We start from the raw sequence: 24,341 nt of genomic DNA, 5'->3' as shown, positions 1-24,341 counted from the left end.
CTTAGTTCATGTTGAAAGTCAAAATTTCCTACCTGCCTCGCGCTTAATGAAATTTTAGATAGAGTTCATACAACAGTTTACATAGCACAGTTTAAAAAATAATTAAATAAGAAGAAAGCTGCCTACTGAGAACCGAGAAAGCGATTTGATTCATTCAAATACATTGTTCAAATAGCAGATTCTAGTTAAGTGGATACTGGATATTATATTACTACACAATTATTATGAGCTGTTGTTTTTAATATTTTTATAGAAGACCAAAATAAAAAACGTTTTATCTAATTCATTCTCATTTATTTACAGTCTACAATGTGTAAGGACTATCACATTATAAAACAAGTGCTCTATCATAAAATATTTACACTATTTACAACTGTTGCTATAAAATGCACTATTCAACTCATAAATAACTTAAATAAAACAATTTTATTTCATAACGTCTTATTAGGTACAAATAAAAAAAATATTAAGATGCTTGAATCCTTTGCTTGAAAGATATTTTTATAATGCAATTTCATAGTTTAAGCAAGAAAATATTTTTCGAATGACTATAATATCACTGCAGGTGGTTTTTGAGTCGAGCGTCTGGCGTCAGTGAAAACGCGACAGATCGGTAGAATAATGTACCTACTTTGCAAATGTGGGAAACATCATTCGAGCGCAGCAACACTCTTATGCTGCTGTCAATCAGTGGCGCCGCAGACGCTCAACTTGAAACTTTACATAAGGTGCATGAGACAGGTCTGCCCACGAAATTCAAATATAATTTGGTTTTCCACAATTTGTAAACTAATACAAAGTAGTCTTATGGCACTTTAATTGCGCTAAATAGCAGTATCAACCTCACAGGTTTATATAAAAATCTTTACTTGAAAGGGTCCAGTTTCAGAAATTAGTTATAGTTAGTATCGACTAATTTGTGAGTAACTAATATCAAACTCATTATTTTGACTAATTTCTTAAACTGAACACTTTCAAGTAAAGATTTTTATGTAGTCCTGTGAAGATGATACTGCCGTTGTCGGAATTAGAATGTCATAAGCCTACTTTGTAGTATTAACTAGTAGTACTTTGTATTAATTTACAAATTACGAAAAACCAAATTAAATTTGAATTTCGCGGGCAGACCCGTATCATGCACCTAAGTTAGAAATGTACAGAATAGATAAAATTGTTTTATTTAAGAAACATTTTAATGCAAAACTTAAAAAGAGAGAACGACTTCACACCCTCGCTTGTTATTAAATAAGAGGAACCAAATAATAGGTAGACATAACAATAGAAATCATAGAATACAAATTTTTATTCATTGATACCATTACCGGATACTTGTAAAAGGGTTACCAAGATTTAATAAGCTTGGTGTAATAAATAAGTTACAACGTAAGTAGTAACCCTACTATCAAAATCATATCCTCAAAATAATTATCATAATATTATGTACAAACAAAATAATCAGTTCATTTTATAAACCAACAATAATTATTCTGCATTATTTCCAACAAATATTTATCAAATCAAAGAAATATTATTCATTCTTTCTTCACTAACTAATATTTTGTCACAGAATTAACCAATTCCTAAATGATAATTATATTATAGCTATTGAATTTTCACAAGATAAATAACCTAAAAATACATCACAAGATCTAATTGGAACATCAAAATGCAGTTCACATAAATAACAATCAACAAAAATAAAACGAGCTTCTATGCTGATTAACCGTGCGAATGAACTTAATATTAATATTTAATTAAGTATATTGTATGTACAGTTCCCTAGCTTTAAACAGAAATCACAAGAGATTCGTTTAATAATTTAAAAACTGGCAATTTTACACGAATCGATATTAATTAGACTACAGTTTTCTTCTATATTATATCCAAAAAGAAATAGTAAGTATACTGTCAAAAGAAAAAGGTATAGATAATGCATTAGGTACAGCTGTTAATAGAATTGGTATTACAATGTTATCCATTAGAAATTAAGCTGCAATCAAGTAGATACACTTAGTATAAATATCCTCTAAAAGTTCATATTAAAGCAGTAGATAGAGCCATTAAACTAGTTTACATTCATAAAGTAGTATACTGGGAGGTACAATAACCAGTCAATATAATTATTATCAATAAGTTAACAAATAATAGACATTCTATTTTTAACAATTGACAATAATTTGCCTATTTGTTTACAAATTGGTGGTCGTATCGCCTTGAGATTACAATGGAAAGTGAAAACAATCATCCGTTTTCTGATTCCTATTCAGGCATTATTACAACTAGGAATCGATCTCACTTTAGCTTTAGTCCATCTACGCTGTCACATCTCACGTAACAACTAAATAAATACTAGCTACATGCCTGTACAATGTCTAGGTATTAATAAAAATTTGTACGAGAATTCAAGACTAAATTTTTACGTTATGTCAAGCGGCCGGTGCTCACGCGCCCTAAAGAAACCTTTTTCGGTGCGACACTCTCGAATAGTGACCGTTTGGAGGTTAACGGTAACGTCTGTGATGAAGATTTGATCGGCGACAGGAGACCGTGCCATCCAGTAGGCTGCCCCTCGTCGGGGCGGGGGCGGGGGTGGCATGGGTGCAGCGACGGGCGCCTCTCCCCACGAGTCCTCATCTTCGGCCTGCGGGGTGGGCGGCGGCGGACGAGCACCTTTCGGTTCGGCTGGTGCTGTAGCCGTAGGTTGAGAATCAGTCCGCCTTTCTCGTTCTGGAGGTGTATGCGCGTCCGCTTCTTCAGGTGAATGTGGTGCTCTTCTAGGTCCCGTTCTCGGAGCGGCAGCCTCGGCTGCAGGCGAAGCTGGCGCAGCCGCACCACCCGGAGGTGCCGCCGGCGGCGGGGGCTGCGCATGCGTCCGTCCACCGTTCAGTTTGGTGGAATCGTGTCGTTTGGCCGGCGGACTCATCGTGATCGTGACGCCAATTTTCCCCGACTCTCTCGATAGAACTTCTGCTTTGCGTTTCCCGGGTGGGGGGTGACGCTCCTCGGAACCACTGCGCGCTCGCTCGACGGGCGAATGTTCTCGTTCCCTCTTTCGCCCTTGTCTTCGTATTTCCTCGCCTCTTTCGAAGCTTTGAATGAGCCGCGGGTCGAGAATATTCTCTTCCGGCTCCCAGGTGTTGTGTTTCGGCTTCCAGCCTTTCCATTTCACATAATACTCCACTTTGCTCTGAAAAGAAAAAAGACCGAGGTTATTTAGGTACCGATAGGCATTATAACGCGGGCGCGCGGTTGCACTAGCGTGGCGTGACTGAGTGGCCGGTGGCGTGCACCGTAGGTACTAGGGGTTGCACCGTGCACGTAGCCTCGCTGATTATTCGCGATTTGAACGGGTTAAAACTTTAATGCTGTTAATTTAACTTTCTGATTTCTGCTTAGCCAGAAATAGGTACCTATTGGAAAAAAAAGTTCTATGAAGTAAGGTACCTTGAAAGAGCAGCAGATAGCAACATTAATTTTTGTGCATTTATTTTCTCAAGCACACAATATGACACAGTAATTTAATCAAATTTGACGACCTTAGGTATCTCAGATAGAATAATTTTCAAACATGCAATTACATAACATGGTAACATGCTCACATTATATCAAAAAAATCGTATATCGATTATTGGTTTTGGATTAAAAAGGTAGAGACGCAGGTCGGTCCGGGTTCGTAGTTTCGGAGCGCACCTGCCCGAAACAACAGCTGTCGGCTATCTCCCCCGGATCGGGCCCGAAACATACCTACACCGTGACAACAAATGCCGTTACAATACATACTTATACCTAATTATTCTACGATCATGTTATGTCAAAACTGAGTAATATCACTAACAGCTGAGAAAACAATATGTACCTAAGTTCTATAACGCACGTAAGTAGGTACCTATCTATTACCGTTCCTACCTATCTACTAAACTAAATCCATATAGTACCTACCTACTATTGAAAAATGTTAGTATATCTACTTAGATATACATAAACCATACAATATGTATTAAGTAGGTAAGCGGTTACTTTAAGAGGTCTAGTTCAAAATGTTAGGTAGGTACCTACATCTTATGAAACTACAACTTACCTAACACTTTAGGTAATTCAATGTTATCTTTAATTTTAAAACTATAAACTCGCGTCTCATTAAGTTGTACCTAAGGTTACATACCTTATCTAAGTATAATGTCAAAAGAAGTCGGTTAAAAAATATGCACCCAATTTATCATTTTAGTTAGTAATAATTATTAAGCCCTATTTCACTGAAGCCCGTGAATTAGAATTGAACGTGGGAGAATTCAGAAGGCAGGCAACATTGTTCGCAGTTTAACTTTGACATTTGACGCCTGTCAATTTGTCATGATGGCACATGCGCATGACATATTGGGAACGTTCAGAAACTTTGATTTTATTTAACAATTTATTTTTATGAATTTAATTTAGGCACGTTATTTTTCATTTTTTAAAATATAGGTAGGTACCTACTGAACCTATCTACTGTGTGTGCTTGAAATAGATTGTATCAGTTTCGTTTATTAAAAAAAGTGTTTTGTCCGTAAATAAGGCATACCTATTAACTAGGTAGGTAGGTACCTACTGTATTACCTACCTATTAGATATACCTACTTAGGTATCTCTAGGTACTTAGACTTAGGTAGGTACCTAGTAGCTTTAGATTTAAGCTGTTCGTGCTTTATTCACAGGTTTCGCGGAAATGCTCTGAGGCCGAGAACCGTAGGTAGATAGGTACCTACCTACTTAGGTATTTACTTACGTACGAATAAAACGATGGGTTCCCAACGAGTCACACCAAAACGAGTAGGTAACAGTGTTACTTGTTGGGAATTTTTCGAAAATGTTTTCTGACAAATAGGTAGATCATCGTCATCATCATCATCATCATCGTCAGCAACAACAACAACAATCATCGTGCATCACCGCCCCACTAGGTACCTAAGTAGGTACTTACCTACTACTGGCGGCCCACTGCTGCGAACGAGTCCTTTCTCAAAATGAGAAAGGGCTATGTCCGTAGTCCAGGTTTCCTTACGATGTTTCCCTTCACAGTTAAATCAAATGATGTATTTTAAGGTCTGAGAAGTTAGAAGTGCGTCTCCGGAATCGAAGCTTCGACCTTCCCGAAAAGGAGGCAAAGACAAAAAGATAGCGGGGCACAAAGATACCGTTCAATATCAGTCACAAACTGCAATCCCATAGTGGACACCTGTGGCGACACAAATTACAAAGAAAACTGTCTAATATAAAACCTGATGTTTATTACAGGCCTTTCTCTTTTATCAATTTTCTATTACCGAATACGAAAAACAACTGTACCCGTTGACGTTACAGTTCATTTTGCTTCGTAACTTATCACACATAGGGCGTTTCGAAAGCTCCTACCTGTTGGGAACCCTCGCCTCTTATTGGTTTTAATAATGAGGGGTGAGCTGGGTGCCGCAGCACGGCGTGACATTGTAGTGACGTCGGTTTTTACTTTATTTTAATGATTTTTATGGACTTTAGTTTAAGAGACTTTTTAGTTTTTACTAACGTGCAACGGGTGGGGTTTGTGGTTTGAACTAACGATCTTTCGGATTTCAATACGCTCTTTAACTATGACACTAGATAGTAGGCGACAGATCGAGATGGCATTTGGGGTGGGGACGCCTTGGACTGCACCCAGACAGCTCCCGCGCTAACCCGGTGCGGTAGCACGGGTGACGTTTGGGTATGCGTTGCGTCCCCTCAGCCTCATATGCCGCAGGTCGAGATGGCAATCATCTCGACCTGTCGCGTGCTATGCTTGTATGCAAATGCAATTTTTCACTTGAATCCACTAGCCCAAACATACTTAGCGAACTTAGCGAGCTTACTAATAGCGATGTTGCGTATGTCCAAAATAAATTATTTCTCAGTGATTATTATTAAATAGGTAGGTAGGTAGGTACCTACTACATAGAGAATCTTCCAAAATACGTAAAATCCACGTCTTTTGTCAGTATTTATTAAGTATAATAGGTAACCATTTTAAATAGGTATCTACCTAATTTATTAAACTAAAAAGCACGTCACATTATTGTGACGTCACATGTCGGTATTTCATAGAAGCTCGCATACCTACTAAGCGCGGATTTTAACGATTATCTTTTTATATAATAAACTATACTGTTCGATCAGTATTTAGATAGATGGATAAATTTATGATAATTCGTTGACGGGATACACGCCAATACTCTACAACACCCTCGTATAGAATATTACATAGTCGGAATATATAATGCGTATATGTATAGGTATTATAGTATGAAATATAAATCTATTTAAACAGTACCATGACTAAATGCACAACCTAAATTGGTAGATCTAGAAACTCCCTAGTCCTCACTGACCAAGTCACAGGCCATCCTGTCTACTCGTTATTTACCTTTTACCTGCAAGTTAATGTAGGAAATCGATTCTAATACTTATTATGTAAGTAGTTTCGGAATCTGGGATGTCTAGATTTTTAGAACTCTGAATTCATGGCAATTTTTCATTCTTTTCAGATCATGTGAGGGAATTCTCCTGTGGGACTCTATACTACAGGACCTTCTTTGTGGATTTCAAGCGCGACGCGCTCTATGTGGGCGCTATGTAAGTTTTGCATTTCACGTTTTATATATGTATAAATAACGAGTGTCTTTGTACAAGAATCTAAAGTTTATTTGAATTTGAACTTTGATTCAGAGAGAAAGTTATATATTTAGATTTATTGACACTCAGTATTAATACAAAACTCACCTATTCATCATTATCAGCCCATCGCTGGCTCACTACTGAGAACGGATCTTCCCTCAGAATGGGTTTGGCCGCAATAAACCACCGCGCTGGCTAAGTGCTGGATTGGTATACCTACTTCACAAAGTGCACAAACCATTGAGAACTCTCAGGCTATAAAAAGAATAACGAACGAACGAACGATATAAAAAGATAATTACCTACTAGTTATGTACTGATTTGACTAGTTGTCAACATCCCTATTATACCTAAGTGTGACAAGTGGCAACTCTTTCTCAGCATTTGCAAGTTGAAACACTTTTTCAATGCAATGTAGTAAGAACTGCGAGAAAGCTTGTCTAAGGAATAAATACCTATTGGTAGGTAGGTACCTACCTATTTAAGTACCTTGTTCGTGTTTGTAAAATATACCTAGGTAAGCACCTATCTACCTACATAAAGGTAGAACCTACCAAACTTGAATTGTAAGAATGTCTGCCTATTGTAATGAGGTGGTAGATATCTATGTCTTCCTACTTAAGTAGGTAGGTACGTACCTACCTATGCCTTCTTAGATAAAACACAAATGTGTTAAATAATATCTTTGACCTTCAACTGTCACTGATCCCTACCAACTTCTCGTAAATACATACTCGTGGATACCTACCTACTTATTCTAAGTAGGGATCTCTCTACCTTATGTGTAGGTATGTATGTACCTACTTATGTATTTACTGAAATGCTAAAGTTGAAAAAGGGACATTAAGTAAGTACCTACCTACTTGGGTATAAAATCTCGTTATTGTTAACTAAGTTGAAAAGTAAACAAAATAAAATCATGACTTTTTAAATGAACTGCACAAGTGAAAAGAATTCCATAGATTTTCACCTACAGTTTAGCAAGAAATCAATGAAAAAACTTCAAAGTTAATCTTTCATAAAGAATTCGAATGCAAATTCCAAAGATACTTCGACCAAGACTCAACAAAAACAAATCAATTCTGTCATTCAATCTTCAAAGCTGAAGCCCTTGATTCGAAAATTAAACAAAAACGTTGGGTATTATAAAAAAATAAAAAGGATCATTGGGACGTGCACGCAAGGTGAGAGCGTACGGCTGCGCGGCGATTGGTCGGCGGGCGGGGCGAAGGGAGAGGGCCCCGCCCCCGCTCCATCTGCCTCCACCCCCGCAACGCCTGTATGAGCCCACCACAGTACCTATGCGGCCCGCCTACCTACTATGTACATAGCAGTAAAGTCGTTTTTTGCTTAAACTGGGCGTATATATAAAATGGTGGTTTTGTTATAGTGGCATTGCCATGGGCGTACCACAAGTCGGCATCATAGACGCCAATTAGAGCCGATCGCTGTAATTAACGAGATAATCAACAATTACTTATAAATTAATACGCAGGTGATGAGTTTGGAAGACGATTTTGTGATGGGTTTGGCTGTGATGTTTCGTCCGTGTTTTTGGGTTTGCACCATATTTTCTATAGGACCAAGGTTGAAATCTATAGAGCGCACTTTGACTTTGCTTAGATTTAAGTTTCAATTAAAACGAGACAGATTTATGCTAGCGATACCAATAACGCTGTCTCGTTTTAACAGTGTCGTAAAAGGGGCAAGCGACGGCTCTGCCCGTGAAATTCAAATTTTACTTGGTTTTTAGCAATTTGTAAACTAATACGACAACATAGACTTATGGCACTTTAATTGCGGCAATGACAGTATCATCCGCACAGGTTTATACCTACCTATAGGTATAAAATCTTTACTTGAAAGGGTCCAGTTTAAGAAGTTAGTACTAGTATCGACTATAACTCACAAACTACTTAGTCGATACTAGAACTAACTTCTTAAACTGGATCCTTTCAAGTAAAGATTTTTATATAGGTAGGTACCTAAACCTGTGAGGATGATACTGCCATTGTCGCAATTAAAGTGCCATAAGCCTACGTTGTCGTACCTATTAGTTTACAAATTGCGAAAAACCAAGTAAAATTTGAATTTCGCGGGCAGACCCATCGCTTCCACCTTAAGTCAGAGCAAAGTCAAAGTGCGCTCTATACCTAGGTACTTACCTACTTAGATTTCAACTTTGAGAGTTGAGACATTGATTGGTAAACCATGAGGTGATCCTGAATATTATAAAATGCAGCTGTTGAGTTTTATCTCGGTATCTACCTACCTACTTACCTAACCAATAACTTTAAATCTTCTAACAACAGCAACAAATCACAATTCAGCTTATCATACCTAATTTAACTTCGTTAGTTTGTGACCCGCATATTTGAATATCGTAAGGCAGGCTGATCTGCTTTAACGAATGTTATTCAATCAGTAATTAGGTACCTACCTACCTACCTACTGTTGTTATACCTACGTAAGAGCCATTTGGGGAGGTGTGCTCAAAACTGTCAAACTTAGAAGGAAAAGCGGTCACTCTACATTTTTCGGTTATTTGAAACAATAGCGCGATATTGTCACTTTTAAACCGACTTCCAAAAAGGAGGTTTGAACAGTGTCGGGTCAGGTACGTTCATTTTTCGAGTGTGTCCCAGTAACCGTCAAAATAATAGGTAGGTAGGTAGGTAGGTAATAATTTTGACGAGCTATGGATCAAGTAGGATTTTCAAAGTAGGTAGGTACCAATAGATGTCACATGCGTTAAATCAAAGATAAAAAGTATAACACAGTGTTAAGATTATTTCGTTAGATTTACTTGAATGTTGTATAACCGCCAACAGACCTTTCAAAACTTTCATCGAATACATACCTACTTACTAGCATGCAGGACTACGATACAGTGACTGAACCTGGCTATAAAAGCACAAATTTTGAAGATGCAAACTTTGAATGCTCATTTCCCCGATTTTAGTTAGGTAAATGTTGTACCTAATACTAATGGAAAATATTACTATATCACAATTAACATGTTAGTACCTTAAAAAGTTTTTATTTAGTTTTTGCTAGAAATTAATAGCTAGTCATTGCATAGGTACAATCAGACGAGTATTGGTACACTGACGACTTTAGCAGCGTTTCCCTATGTTCATCTTTTACAATCTGACGGATATAGTAGGTACCTATTGGTACACTGACGACTTTACCAGCGTTTTCCTCTGTTCATCTTTTACAATCTGACGGGTATTGGTACACTAACGACTTTACCAGCGTTTCCCTATGTTCATCTTTTACAATCTGACGAATATTGGTACACTGACGACTTTACCAGCGTTTCCCTATGTTCATCTTTTACAATCTGACGGGTATTGGTACACTGACGACTTTACCAGCGTTTCATTATGTTCATCTGTTACAATCTGACGGGTATTGGTACACTGACGACTTTACCAGCGTTTCCCTATGTTCATCTTTTACAATCTGACGGATATAGTAGGTACCTATTGCGGTACACTGACGACTTTACCAGCGTTTTCCTGTGTTCATCTTTTACAATCTGACGGGTATTGGTACACTGACGACTTTACCAGCGTTTCATTATGTTCATCTGTTACAATCTGACGGGTATTGGTACACTGACGACTTTACCAGCGTTTCCCTATGTTCATCTTTTACAATCTGACGGATATAGTAGGTACCTATTGGTACACTGACGACTTTACCAGCGTTTTCCTCTGTTCATCTTTTACAATCTGACGGGTATTGGTACACTAACGACTTTACCAGCGTTTCCCTATGTTCATCTTTTACAATCTGACGAATATTGGTACACTGACGACTTTACCAGCGTTTCCCTATGTTCATCTTTTACAATCTGACGGGTATTGGTACACTGACGACTTTACCAGCGTTTCCCTATGTTCATCTTTTACAATCTGACGGGTATTGGTACACTGACTACTTTACCAGCGTTTCCCTATATTCATCTTTTACAATCTGACGGGTATTGGTACACTGACGACTTTACCAGCGTTTCCCTATGTTCATCTTTTACAATCTGACGGGTATTGGTAGGTACGCTGACGACTTTACCAGCGTTTCCCTATGTTCATCTGTTACAATCTGACGGGTATTGGTACACTGACGACTTTACCAGCGTTTCCCTATGTTCATCTGTTACAATCTGACGGCTATTGGGACATTGACGACTTTTCCAACGATTCCCTAAGTTCATCTTTTACAATCTGACGGGTATTGGTACACTGACGGCTTTACAACCGTTTGCCTAAGTTCATATTTTACAATCTGACGGGTATTGGTACACAGACGGTACAGGTACGGAATCCTCGAGCGCGAGTCTGACTCGCACTTGGCCAGTTGTTTGATAATAATTAGCTACGTTATTAAAAGTAGATAGATAGGTACCTATACAAAAAAAACAATATCTAATCTAAGTAGGTAGGTATTTGTTAATTTGATAATAATTCATGGAAGATCATAAATATAAAAAGTATACCTAGGTATGTACCTAAGTAGAAGTGACTCGTGGAGTGCAGTCGGTAGATAAAGTAGTTAATTAAAGAGCGTCGTTGGAGCGCTGCCAGACATTAATTGATTGCTCGCTGCAGATCACAATGCAGGGATTCACTAGCACGGTTCTGGGTGTTAACAGTGGAAAATTAGCATAGACGACGTTTAATACGATTAGTTTAGTAGGTACAGTACCTACCTAAATACCTACTTACTTAACGATAAAATATTCTAGGTCAACGGGAAGTACCCATTACCCAATATGTATTCTTGACAGACACGACAGATGGACTGACAGACAGACAGATAACAAAGTGATCCTATAAGGGTTCCTTTTTTCTTTTAGAGGTAGCACGGAACCCTAAAAATTATGGTTGTCCACGATTGTCAATAATACTTATTATTTTATACCTAAGTGACAATATAAATGCGGGTACTCGGGTTACCATACCTAATAATAAATATGTGTACCTACCTTCACTAGGTAGGTAGGTTACCGCTAGTAGGCTAGGAACGGCCACATTTTTTCGGCTAGATAGCTATAGATACTCGACTTGTCGACCTACGTACCTAGGTAGCTATGTAGTCATACTTATTTATTCTGTGGTAAGTATTTTGTTGCCCACAACTGTCAATAAGTATTCATTTAACGATGGCAATAAATACGGATATTGTGTGTGACATCCCTTCACTTTATCGGAGCGAGCACGTTTTGCCGAGGCACAAATTGCTGCCCGGCTCTATAGCGGTGGGATGGATGGGAGGTTAGGGCGAGGGAGGAAGAGGGAAATGAGGGTGGCAGATTAATGGCTCGGCAACGGCGGAGCTGAGGTAACTAGGAGTACCTACCTATGAATATAGTAGGACATTCCTGGATGATGAATGTGCTACTAAAAAGTTGCTGGTAGCAAAATTTCAACTAAGTAGGTAAAAAGGTAACTGAGACTGTGATGTGAGGACTGAGGAGGCCTATGATGAACAGTGGCTAAATAGAAGAAGAAGTGTATCTACTTGGATATAATTTATAAGTAGGTATAATGAATGTAGGTATGTAAGTAGGTAGCTATAATGTAGGTATGTAGGTAGGTAATGTAGGTATGTAGGTAGGTATAAACGTGATCAAATCAGAAATGAGGAGATCCGTAAGAGAGTAGGTAACCGAAATAGCTGGTAACCTAATACGGGTTACGACAAAGATAACAGAAACAAGGGTTTGCAAAGCTGCAGTGGCAGTAGGCAGGACACATAAGTAGTTACAAAAACCGAGTTGGGGTCCCAAGGTACTGGGCGACATCGCGCGAAGGTGCAGTACTGGAAGACACACCCCCCCCCCCCCCCCCCCCTCCACACAGACGACATCAAATAAATCGCATGGAGATGCTGGATTCAGGCGGTGCAAGACCGTGGGGCGTGTGGAAATCCCTACAAGAGATCTATGCCCAGCAGTGGGCACCTATCGTTGAAGATGATGATGATTGCAATAGATATCTACATCTAGGTAGGTAGGTATACCTGCAATAGATAGATACAGTCAAAGGCCGTAAGTGGTTTAGCACCATAGTGATCATGTTTGCGACGCATTGTTATGCACATAATATAACGTTAGGTGTGTGTGGCGTATTTATATGTAGAAAGATGTCAATAGTTTCGCGGAATTGTTACTCGAATTCTGAGGCCGACCGTATTGTATCAATAACTAAATAATGTCCTGGAATATGTGACGAAGCATTTGGTAACCGCAGAATCAGCCCACGGGGAGCGATCAGGCGTTTAAACACGGATCCTCTCCAATTGCCCGAGCGACGGCTGTGAAATGTCCGTAAAAGTGTTTGTTTTGGAATTGTGAGGCGAGAACGGACAAGACCACATTGGATTTTGTGGGTTAGTTATAAAATTGATTAAAAAATTCTAATTCTAGTCTATTCTAGTCCTCCCGCCTCATACCCTGATTGCCATCTCGACCTATCGCGTAGGTACCTACGAGTACTATACCTATTGCACCAGCAAACTATTAGATTTCTCATAGACGCTCAATCACTTAGGTAGGTACTTACAGAAGTTTTCTTGCAGGTGGAAATGAACTGAAGGCGACAAGAAATAGATGTTGGGGGATTTTTAAAAATAGAAACGTTGTGCATTTCATGTCTACCAGATAATATTATTATCACTCATTCATTTTAGGCTACAGCTAAGTATATTCACTAGTCTAAGTCAAAAAAAAAAAATGTTTGAAATTTTTCATTCTTTCATTCATCAGTTTCGATATGATTGATTACAAATCTGCTGCTCAGTATCTGCTAGATCTGCTGGATTATTTTGTATGAATGTAGTAAGTAACGGAGTCGATGGAGGAATTAGGTAGGTATACCTACCTAAGTACTTATCAAGTATACCCACCTACACGTAGCGCCTTAAAAGTTTACGGATGGATTTTGTTCCCCAACAAATTCCTTCATTAGACACATGACGACAGTCGACACGTACCTATACCTAGACGTATAGGTATCCATAGAGTTTACATTACCGTATACTTAGGTATAGATAGATACACACCCAATTAGTTCCCTATCACGATTAGAATGCGCCTTCGCTTCTCGCGTCGCTGCATTAAAGCCGCGCGGCCGGCGACATGTCGTCAATTAACACTACACTTTTTATTGCCTCTCCAAATAACCACTTCTAGGATTCCGATAACTCTATATTTTAGTATGACAGCGGTATTTAGGTATACCTAATCAAGTATAATCAATACCCATCTACACGTACCTACTTAGTCCCTTAAAAGTTTACGGGTTTAATTTGTTCCCCAACAAATTCCTTAATTAGACACATGACGACATACGACACGCACCTATAGACGTACACATATCCCCATCCTCAGACATTAGGTACCTACCGTAGGCCGGTAGGTAGGTACCCCAATTAGTTCTCTATCACGATTAGAATGCGCCTTCGCTTCTCGCGTCGTCGCTGCGATGAAAGCCGCGCGGCCGGCGACATGTCGTCAATTAACACTGCACTTTTTATTGCCTCTCCAAATAACCGTCGCTTCTTGGATTCCGAAGCGATTGTTTGTTCTAGAGTCTTTGAACTGTTTACATTGGATATCAACTGTCTTTCTAAGAAATCATATTGTCGCAGGGATTGTCAAATCAGAAATGAGGAGATCCGTAAGAGAACCAGAGTAACCGACGTAGCTGATAGCTCAACAGGTTGCGACAGATAACGGTCAACGGAAACAAATGGTTGCAAAGCTGCAGTGACAGTAGGCAGGGCACATAGTTAAAAAAACCGTACCGTACCGTTACCGTAGGAATACCTACTTAGAATAGATAGATACACCCCCCCAATTAGTTCTCTATCAAGATTAGAATGCGCGTTCGCTTCTCGCGTCGCTGGGGTGAAAGCCGCGCGGCCGGCGACGTGTCGTCAATTACTTATTATTAACACTGGACTTATTATTCCTCTACAAATAACCGCAGTCGCTTCTTGGATTCCGTAGCGATTGTTTATTGTAGTCTTTGAACTGTTTACTTTGGGTATCAATCAACTGTCTTTCTAAGAAATTATATTGTCGCAAGGATTGTCACGTGGTATTCATGTTTTTCATTTTGTGATTTTGCGTTAATTTTGTCTCTGTAAACACACCTACTATACCTACCTACCTAGCCTAATATTTGACATATTATACTTATCGTCGATTCAGGCTCAAACCGAGAGTTCCCTCACTCTAGTTTACTCTTAAATAGGCAATTAAGTACATTTTTTATTTACATTAGGTACCATTAGTTAGGTATACCTACCTACCTACCTTGTTGGCCTATAAATTGGTCTTTGTGTTATACCTATCTTGTCAATGAATAATAATTAGATCTTTCATGTCTGTTTCAAATATGTAGGTGTCTAGTCTTTGACGCCTGTATGTTACTGTCGCTTCATCTTTTTGCCAAGATTAGGTAAGTTTTGTCTTGATCGCCTATTCCGAGAACATTGGGATATGCTCCTATGTTTAGGATTTCATCTATTCAAACAACAGCTTGTCTGTCAAGTTTAATGAAACGTAGGATCTGTCAGTCTCTTGCGTAGCCTCGTGGCTTTTTCTTTGATCTCACATTTCACTTCCGCAGTTCTGTCACTCTGTTTTATCTATTTTTGATGTTAAAGAGTTCAAAATTATGAAGGGTACCTATTCTACTAATTAATGACTTGTCTATCATACCTAGTAGTTATAATGAAATGCAGAACTGACATTGTCTGGTCTTTGTTCTGTTGAATAAAGACCAGACACACAGTTTTGTTTGAACACAGAACTATCTTGTCTTATGCCTAGATCTGAGGTTGAGAAGCATATCCTATCTATCTACTTTAGATATCTCTGTTTTACATCGTTTGAATTAGATAGGTACCTACCGGGAAAGAATAAAGTAAGTAAATAGGTACCTACTGAAACAAAGGTGAAAAAGAACAAGTGATAATAATAAATACTAGCCGATGCCCGCCACTTCGCCCGCGTGGATTTAGGTTTTTGGAAATCCCGTGGGAACTCTTTGATTTTCCGAGATAAAAAGTAACCTATGTGCTAATCCAGGATATTATCTATCTCCATTCCAAATTTCAGCTAAATCCGTCCAGTAGTTTTTGCGTAAAGGAGTAACAAACATACACACCCACACACACATACATACTTTCACTTTTATAATATTAGTGTGATTAGGTACGAACCTAATATGCCCGCGACTTTATCCGCGTGGACTAAGTACACAAAGAAACTCCTAATTTACCCTCTCAGAGAATGAATTTTCAAAAATCCTTTCTTAGCGGATGTCTACGTACCTATATACATTATCTGCATACCTACCTAATTTCAGCCCGATCCATCTAGTAGTTTGAGCTGTGCGTTGATAGATCAGTCAGTCAGGTTTTTCTTTTAGATATTATGTATTTAGATTACCTATCTGCTGATTACTGATATTGGTACAATCAAAGACCGCAAGTCGTTTAGCACCTTAATAAATCATATTCGAGTGGCACAGTTATGCGCACTCTGTGTCTGTGAGCTCTGTTTCAACGCACACTTAATTGTTTATAGATAAAAGTCATAAAATGTGACTGATTTTAGATGCCAATAGTCACGCGGAATTGCTACTCGAATTCTGAGGCCGACCGTACATGATTCTAATTAATCTACGCGTATTTACGTAATCCCTCATCAAAACCAAACTCTTCATAAGTCCAATCATAGCTGTCACTTTAATAAAAGCCTCCATTTCAAGCAATGCACAATTTCATATCGAGGCAAATTTAATATTGCATCGACTAAATTATCTCCCAACCAAAAACAATCCGTATTCCTGTTTCAACAAAGTTTAAATTCAAATGTGAAAAATTGTGGAGTTTAATTTCGAACCCTCCATAGGCGCTAAAAGGGTGGAGGCAAGAGGGAGGGAAAACGGATGGCCCTCGGGCCTCGGGCAATTGATGTAATGATCGTGTGATTAATATTCCTGTGAATCCGATGATGTTTATACTTACCTACAGCGTGTCTAATAAATAGGGTATTTTACAGATTTTTAACTTAAAACTGTTCTACTTTAATCATTGATGTCTAAGGACTACAGAAAATGTATATTTTATGTTACATTACTCTTAGTGCAAGAAAACCGAAAGCAAAAAAATATTATTTTTAAATATCCCGCGAAAACGCTTTCCTGACAATATGGCGCCTCATATGTCATCGTGACGTCATCTGTTCGTAAACTTTGGTCGTTGACTACTTATAATAAACACGCAACTGTTTACGAACAGTTGACGTCATCAACCACTCTGCCGTCATCAAATCACAACCGTTTACGAAGGTACCTAGTAGACAAAAAAATCATTCTCTAGGTCAATTTTCTCTTAAACAAGTGTAAATTAAAAATTTATAACACCCCCGACAAGTGAAGGTTACAGTAACTAGAAAAGAGCTGATAACTTTCAAACGGCTAAACCGATTTTCTTAGCCTATAGCTAACTAAGAACACTCGATGAAGCCAGCTTTCAAACAAAATAAAAACTAAATTAAAATCGATTCATTAGTTTAGGAGCTACGATGCCACAGACAGATATACAGATACACACGTCAAATTTATAACACTCCTCTTTTTGAGTCGGGGGTTAAATATCTCGTATTTTTCGTTGTACCCTCTTAGAGGTTTTTTCAAAATTCCTATCTTAGCGGATGTCTACGTAAAAACTTATAATAGATATCTGCATGCCAAACAGCCCGATCCGTCGAGTAGTTTGAGCCGTGCATTGGTAGATCAGTCAGTCAGTCAGCTTTTTCTTGTTCCTTAAATATCTCTTTATCTTTATAGGTAGGTACTAGGTACATACATCTATCTGGCTGTGGCTTGGAATGAAGTTTTTAAAACTCAATAGCAATTGCAATTATAACAATTATTGCTAGGTATAACTTGGTAATTTCGAAAAAGATGGCGGGCTCTTTTAAGATTGATGTTTTGGGAAAATGGTTCGATCCCTTTTCAGTCGACACACAAAGGAAGAAATAAAATGTGCTTGAGTTTTACAAGAGATACCTAGGTAGACCTATCTACCTATATAGAGCGTTGATTGAAAACTGTCGTGGAACTAAAAGTGTCGTGACTCGTGACGCTAAAAGTGTCTGTTCTGAATGCATTTTTTCACCTACCCATATACCTACTCGTACTTAGTTAAAAAAAATTAACTTACTAAGTACTGTATAGTTGTAGAAACTACATTTTATAGTAGGTAGGCTAGTTAGGTATATAGGCCAGATAAGTGCACGTGGATAAAATGTGTCATTAAGACACTATTTGAATTCATAATCAGGGTTATTATGATTGTAGAGATAAATAATGCAATCCACTCTTAATATTTTAAAAAAATCAAAGGAGATAAGTGACTAGGTACTGAACGAGATAAAAACTGTATCAAGTAGACACGTTGCGCATAAAATCTAATTAGGAAAACTATTCTATTCCCCTTGGAAGTTGGCACGAAGGTATTTTATTCTGGGCACGTGCAGACCTCCCCGGACGAAATACGAGTACGTGACGTGTCTCTATCCACTTTTTACCAACTTTTTCTTACACATAGCGAAGCTGAATGATAAAATTCCTATAAAATAAAAGATACCATTGTAGCAGTACATGTGGGTATTATAATTTTAATTACTGTGGTAGTTAGGTATTATGAATACGAGTATTTTACGTACAAAAGCAACTTACAAGAAAAATATTAACGTACTTTGTCTATATTATTATTTGACCACAGGTACTACATACTAGTTTCAGCAGTTATAGGAAAAAATGCATGATGAAAATATTTAAATGTCTGGTCACATAAATAACTCAGTTCTTTTACATTATTTAACCATGCAACGTTCTATTTTCATCAAATATTAACGTTATTTGTTAAAAATTATTAAGTTAATAAATAAAAAAAGTTTTATTCAGGGCGATATCCGCGTATTCTTTTGTAACATAAGTACTAAGAATGCAGACATGACGAGGAATTGTTGTTAGGTACGGCACGAATACGAAGTCGCGGTGTGTGTGAAGAGAAAATTGATATGTCAGACAAGGTAAGCAAGTTTGTGGGACGGCGATGCAGAATCGGTTTGGCGTTCAGACGGATCACGGAGCACGCTCAACGCTGCACGACGCAGTCGCACGTCAGTCTTTACACAACCGTCGTTGAGAAAGGATGCTTGGATTTGTATTAAACTGCGGCAAACGCGGTTCAGGTTCCGAACGTTATCATTATAATGAGCGTTTTATGCTGGTAGCTGTCACTTCAAATGAATATATTACTAGTAAAACAGACTAGTCCTCGTCTCGTAGAAAAAGAAACGTCATGCACATTGAAATACAGTGGTCATTTTAATGTTATTCAACTTCAATTATTTTGTTTATTTGTTTTACTGCTCCTGAAGCAGTAAGCAGTGGTAACACCTATTGAGAGAAATTATTGTAAACAGTTTAGTGACGCGTGCGTGCACTTAGCGGTCCGTATCCACGGTCATCGACTCGGCGACAATTAAATCGATGCACTGTCAAGCGACGCGCCGCGCTTTATAGCCACTTGAGCTACTGAATCGATGGGAACTGTAAAGATTTATGTTGACTTTATCGTTACAGAGACTAATATTTTTTTGAAATTTCTATGACGCGACTGTGTTTATATATTATTATTACAACTGTGATTCTCGTTTGGTCAGAGGATAACTTGTAACTACTGTTAAGGAACTAAAAATGATTTATACAAGTGTAAATTAAAAATTTATAACACCCCCGATAAGTGAAGGTTACAGTAACTAGAAAAGACCGAAAAGACCTGATAACTTTCAAACGGCTGAACCGATTTTCTTGGACTATTCCGCGCCTACGATCCAAAGTATCTGAGTTTTCCAAAACATCATTTTCAAATAAATATCATGTACTTACTTAGGCAACGTCCATCTTGACAGCTTGACATTTGTCAATTGACATAATATTATGAACGTAACGGTTATGTAACCTTCTTTTCTACAAGAAAACTAGAAAAGAGCTGATAACTCTTAAACGGCTGCACCAAAATTTTTGGATTATAGCTAGGAACACTCTCGATCAAGCCACCTTTCAAACAAAAAAAAGTAAATTAAAATCGGTTCATTCGTTTAGGCGCTACGATGCCACAGACAGATACACAGATACACAGATACACAGACACACAGATACACACGTCAAACTTATAACACCCCTCTTTTTGGGTCGGGGGTTAAAAATAAAATTGATACGCCTTTCATTTCGTTTTCAAATACATTAGAATTCCATGGTAGAATAATTAGACTAATTAGGTACTGTAGTCTGACGTTTTAAATACTCTACTCGAAATTCTGTTACTGATAATGTCACCTAAACAACTGCTTACATTTTATGCTCTACTAGTATTCTTTAACCTCTATTCAGGCCGTAGGTAGGTAAAGGTAAAACAATACTATGGCCTAGATTGCTTGTAATTTGATATTTCATTATGATGTCCTAATGAAGTGTCTTCTGAAATTATAGGTATCTATCCTTCAAGTATGTAAATAATTTGAAATCAGAATCCTAATTTTTGTCTGGGTCCGAAATCCGAAATTCATTCATGATTGTTATAATGGATCCGTACGAATGAATTCGAGTACCTAAGTACCCACATAGGTAAGTATCGTCTTTAAAACCTATACATTTCGAACAGGATTTGAACAAATCGGCGTAACAAGAGCAAGGTAAGTGGTACCCTTGTTCCAGACACAAAAGGGATTCAGACCCTTAGCTTCCTTCAGCCAAAGAGCAAACACTTGTTCGACTAATTCCCCTTAAGTCTTTGGGCATTCACACTGACTGTAGTGCATTTTACGAGAGTTAATGCTTATTTATAGGACTGGTAACTAATCTCAGATTAATATAATAAAATTTGCATCTCTAAATTGTTTGTCTATTTAGGATCATCACAAAAAAATACCTAAAATGTTATGAAATAGCACAACGACAGGGTTGTCAAGTATTTTTTATTCACACAGCCGGATATTAAGTAGCTTTTTTAACATATTTTTATTGTGATACATTTAAAATGAGGAAGGCAGAGAACCGTGTATGGTGGCGGACACTTGAAAAAGCTAATGCCCAGCTGTGGACGCATACAGGTTGACTGATTGGATTAAATTAGAGCATACCCTGATTAGGATTAGCAAGCTGAAGTGACAATGGGCACATCATGTCTGTCGTAGAACCGACGGCCGATGTTCTGGAGAACAGGGCAACCGAGGGCAGACGTGCTTTGGAGTAGAGACCGCGTACCGGTAAGCGCAGTGTGGGACGACCTCCTGCCCGCTGGACTGATGACCTGAAGATGATGGCGCGCTCTTTGCAAGGCCTATGTCCAGCAATGGACGCATACAGGCTAATGGAATGGATTGATTGATGCCCTAATTAAAATGATTTGTTTACCCCACATATTTTAAGGTAATTTTTCCCCCAAATCTGGTAACCCTGGTAATAACTCAATTAAGGGGGATAGCAGCCCGCGGCGGGATGTGTGCCCGTAGTTGGGTCGGGGCAGATAAGAAAAAACACAATGCCGAACGGGTGGCACTGACACGGGCGTCGAGGGAGATATAACAAATATTTCCCGATATACCCTGACCCTCGTCCCGACCCTTCATAACAGCGTTACTGATTACATTCCATTGTTATTTAGTACTAAACAATGTACAAACATTGTCCTTATGAGATTGTTGGTTTGAAACACCCACAACGATCTCTGCAGTGAAATTTTTCAAAAGAAAACTGTATTGTGGGAATGTCGTACGAAGAGCAGTTTGTTCAAGAACATTAAAGTGGCAACATTAACCATGGTCAGTTCGGCTGCTTTTTGTCTGTGTCGAATAGCTATAGCAAGTAGGTACCTAAGTACGGTGCTAAGTACCTACTTACTCTGTGATTGTTAGATGTCAAACGTTTGAGTTCGATAATTCAATATTATTAACAAGTGTAAATTAAAAATTTTGAACACCCCCGACAAATCATTTTCAAATAAATAATTATGTATATCTATGCAACGTCCATCTTGACAGCTTGACATTTATCAATTGACACTTGAATATTATGATCCTAAGGGTTATCTAACCTTCTTTTCTACAAGAAAACTAGAAAATAGCTGATAACTTTTAAACGGCTGAACCAATTTTTTTGGATTATAGCTAAGAACACTCTCGATCAAGCCACCTTTCAAACAAAAAAAAGTAAATTAAAATCGGTTCATTCGTTTAGGCGCTACGATGCCACAGACAGATACACAGATACACAGATACACAGACACACATATACACAGATACACACGTCAAACTTATAACACCCCTCTTTTTGGGTCGGGGGTTAAAAATGATTAAGAAAAAGAACTCTTTTTATGTTTAAATCTAATACAAAATTAAAGTGATTTCTATAAACAAACACAGTTTACATTTTCAATAGGTAGTAGATCTTGAGGTTTTGAATGCTGAAATAGTAAAGTAGCCTACTTTAGCAAAAATCTTATGAATAGGTAAATTTACTTACTTTTTTCACAGAAAATACCATTAGCCTTCCAGTATTATTGCTTTCTACTGGGATTACCAGATTTTAATAAAAAGCTATCCTATAAGAACTGTCACCAGAAACCATTAAAATATACCTCTTAACTGTGCCGCAAGGGAAGTCCGATGTGAGAACACCTCTCACCCTTAACGGCTCTTCACAACTTACAATACTAATTACAATCCCTATCTAAATCAGATAAGACCATACACAAAAACCGGTCAACGGCACCGAGGGTTCCGTACTCGGGTATTTTTATCGACATTTTGCACAATAAATCAAAAATGCATAAAAATAACGCCTGCTTCTACCTATAAGTACTTACTACAAATAAAAATCTGTTTTAGAATGTACAGGTAAAGCCCTTTCATAATATGGTACCTACCTTGATATAGGTATTTAGTACTATTTGCTCAAGAAAACATTTTAATTTTTTTTGTGATGTACCTACCTAACCATTAAAGCACGATTTCGGATTTTTCCCTTTACTTGTGCTATAAGACCTACCTAAATGCCCATGATTCTAGGTTAACGGGAAGTACCTATCCTATAGGTTTCTCTGACAGACACGACATACGGAGTACGAACGGACGGATGACGGATAAACGCACAGACTGACAGACAAACAAGCAGACAACAAAGTGATCCTATAAGGATCCCTAAAACAACCTTGCCCGTCTACATTTATTATTTACATAATAATGCATGGGGCATAACGACCGCCCGCGCCGGCAGTCGGCACCGTGGCCAACAGGCGCATTATTATAATGACGGCGGCACACCAACTCGACTGATGCTTCATATTTTTATGGCGCCCATAATATAAGGCGTAGTTTACACTTGGCACGTTTCACCACGACATGGCTGTTCGTTATGAACAGAACCTAAGGTAAAAAGAAATGTTACCTAATTGGTTGATGAGTTTATTTGCCACTTAAAACAGTTATTGCAAAATACATTATATAAAATATAGGTTCGCCTAGCGTTAAATTATTAGGTATAGTAGGTATTTCTAAAGAGACACAATAGACGCGCAGAATTTCGTTCGCTCGCGGAAGAAAAAGGGAAGGCACCACAGACCACAGTAAAGGTAAAAATGACTGTAAACAGAAGTAGGTGTTAAAAAATCACAAATGTACCTTTATTCATCCGTACTTAATACCTTTCTATCAAGATATTCGTCGACCAATTTAGACCAAGCCAAAGTCCATGAGAAAAATGAATGAAGGTGGTGCGCTCGCCTATCCGTATCGATGCTTTGATGTTGCGAAGAACTTTCGAAAGAAGCGAAATAAAAATAATGGAGATCAGTATCACGGGTAAAGGTGTCGTGTTTCAAATGCATTATAATGTGATTGATCGTTTTAAAATCTATCTTATACTCATAGATTTAGGATCGAATTTGCGATGACGTGCAATAATCTGATCGTTAGTTCCCAGCGGTGTCTGCGCGCAGTAACGGAATGTCGAGTGCGTCAGTGTGCGTGACGGACAATGCCGTTTCCAATGTTGCCACTTTTGGGAGTAATTAATTACCGCATTTTGAGGATCTTTAAGATAACTTAGTTCAATAAAAAAGAGACCCATAATTTTTCTTGAATTACGGACGTAATATTAAACGTATCCAAGAGCCAAGTGCTAAAACAGGTAAATTAATATTTATATCGTCTCATTATTCGTTTTATCTCTTTATTATTCAGATATCTACGCGTAGGTACTACCGAGATGTTCTTAGGCTGAGATCTATAGAGCGCTCTGACTTTGCTCAGACTAAAGACACTGGTAAAACGAGACAGCGTTATACCGGTATAAATCTGTCCCGTTTTAACTGAAACTTAAGTCTAAGCAAAGTCAAAGTGCGGTCTATAGATTTCAACCTAAGAAAATTTTTGGCTGTTTTAGACAAAATAGGCACAACACAATACTACATGTGTATTTTTGAATGCCGAGATTTTATACGAAAGTTGATAACAAATCCTCTTTTCAACGTTGTCGTTAGGAGAATTAGGGTAATTTAATTAAGATTCTCGGGTAATT

The 24,341-nt window shown here is 38.1% G+C and overlaps 1 protein-coding gene across 1 annotated transcript in view; it reads right to left on the bottom strand.

Moving 5' to 3' along the window:
- Nucleotides 1-2,311: 2,311 nt before the first annotated feature.
- Nucleotides 2,312-24,341, bottom strand: part of LOC123879061 (polycomb group protein Pc) — a 36,850-nt gene continuing 14,820 nt past the window's right edge. The window contains exon 3 of the mRNA XM_045926569.1: nucleotides 2,312-3,187. Within this exon, the coding sequence (XP_045782525.1) occupies nucleotides 2,417-3,187 (771 nt within the window). The 3' untranslated portion in view covers nucleotides 2,312-2,416. The remainder of the gene's footprint in view (nucleotides 3,188-24,341) is intronic.

Source organism: Maniola jurtina, chromosome 3 (assembly GCF_905333055.1).
Source record: "Maniola jurtina chromosome 3, ilManJurt1.1, whole genome shotgun sequence".
NCBI lineage: Eukaryota > Metazoa > Arthropoda > Insecta > Lepidoptera > Nymphalidae > Maniola > Maniola jurtina.
The sequence above is the reverse complement of the archived record's forward strand: the minus strand, read 5'-3'. Positions and strand labels throughout refer to the sequence as shown.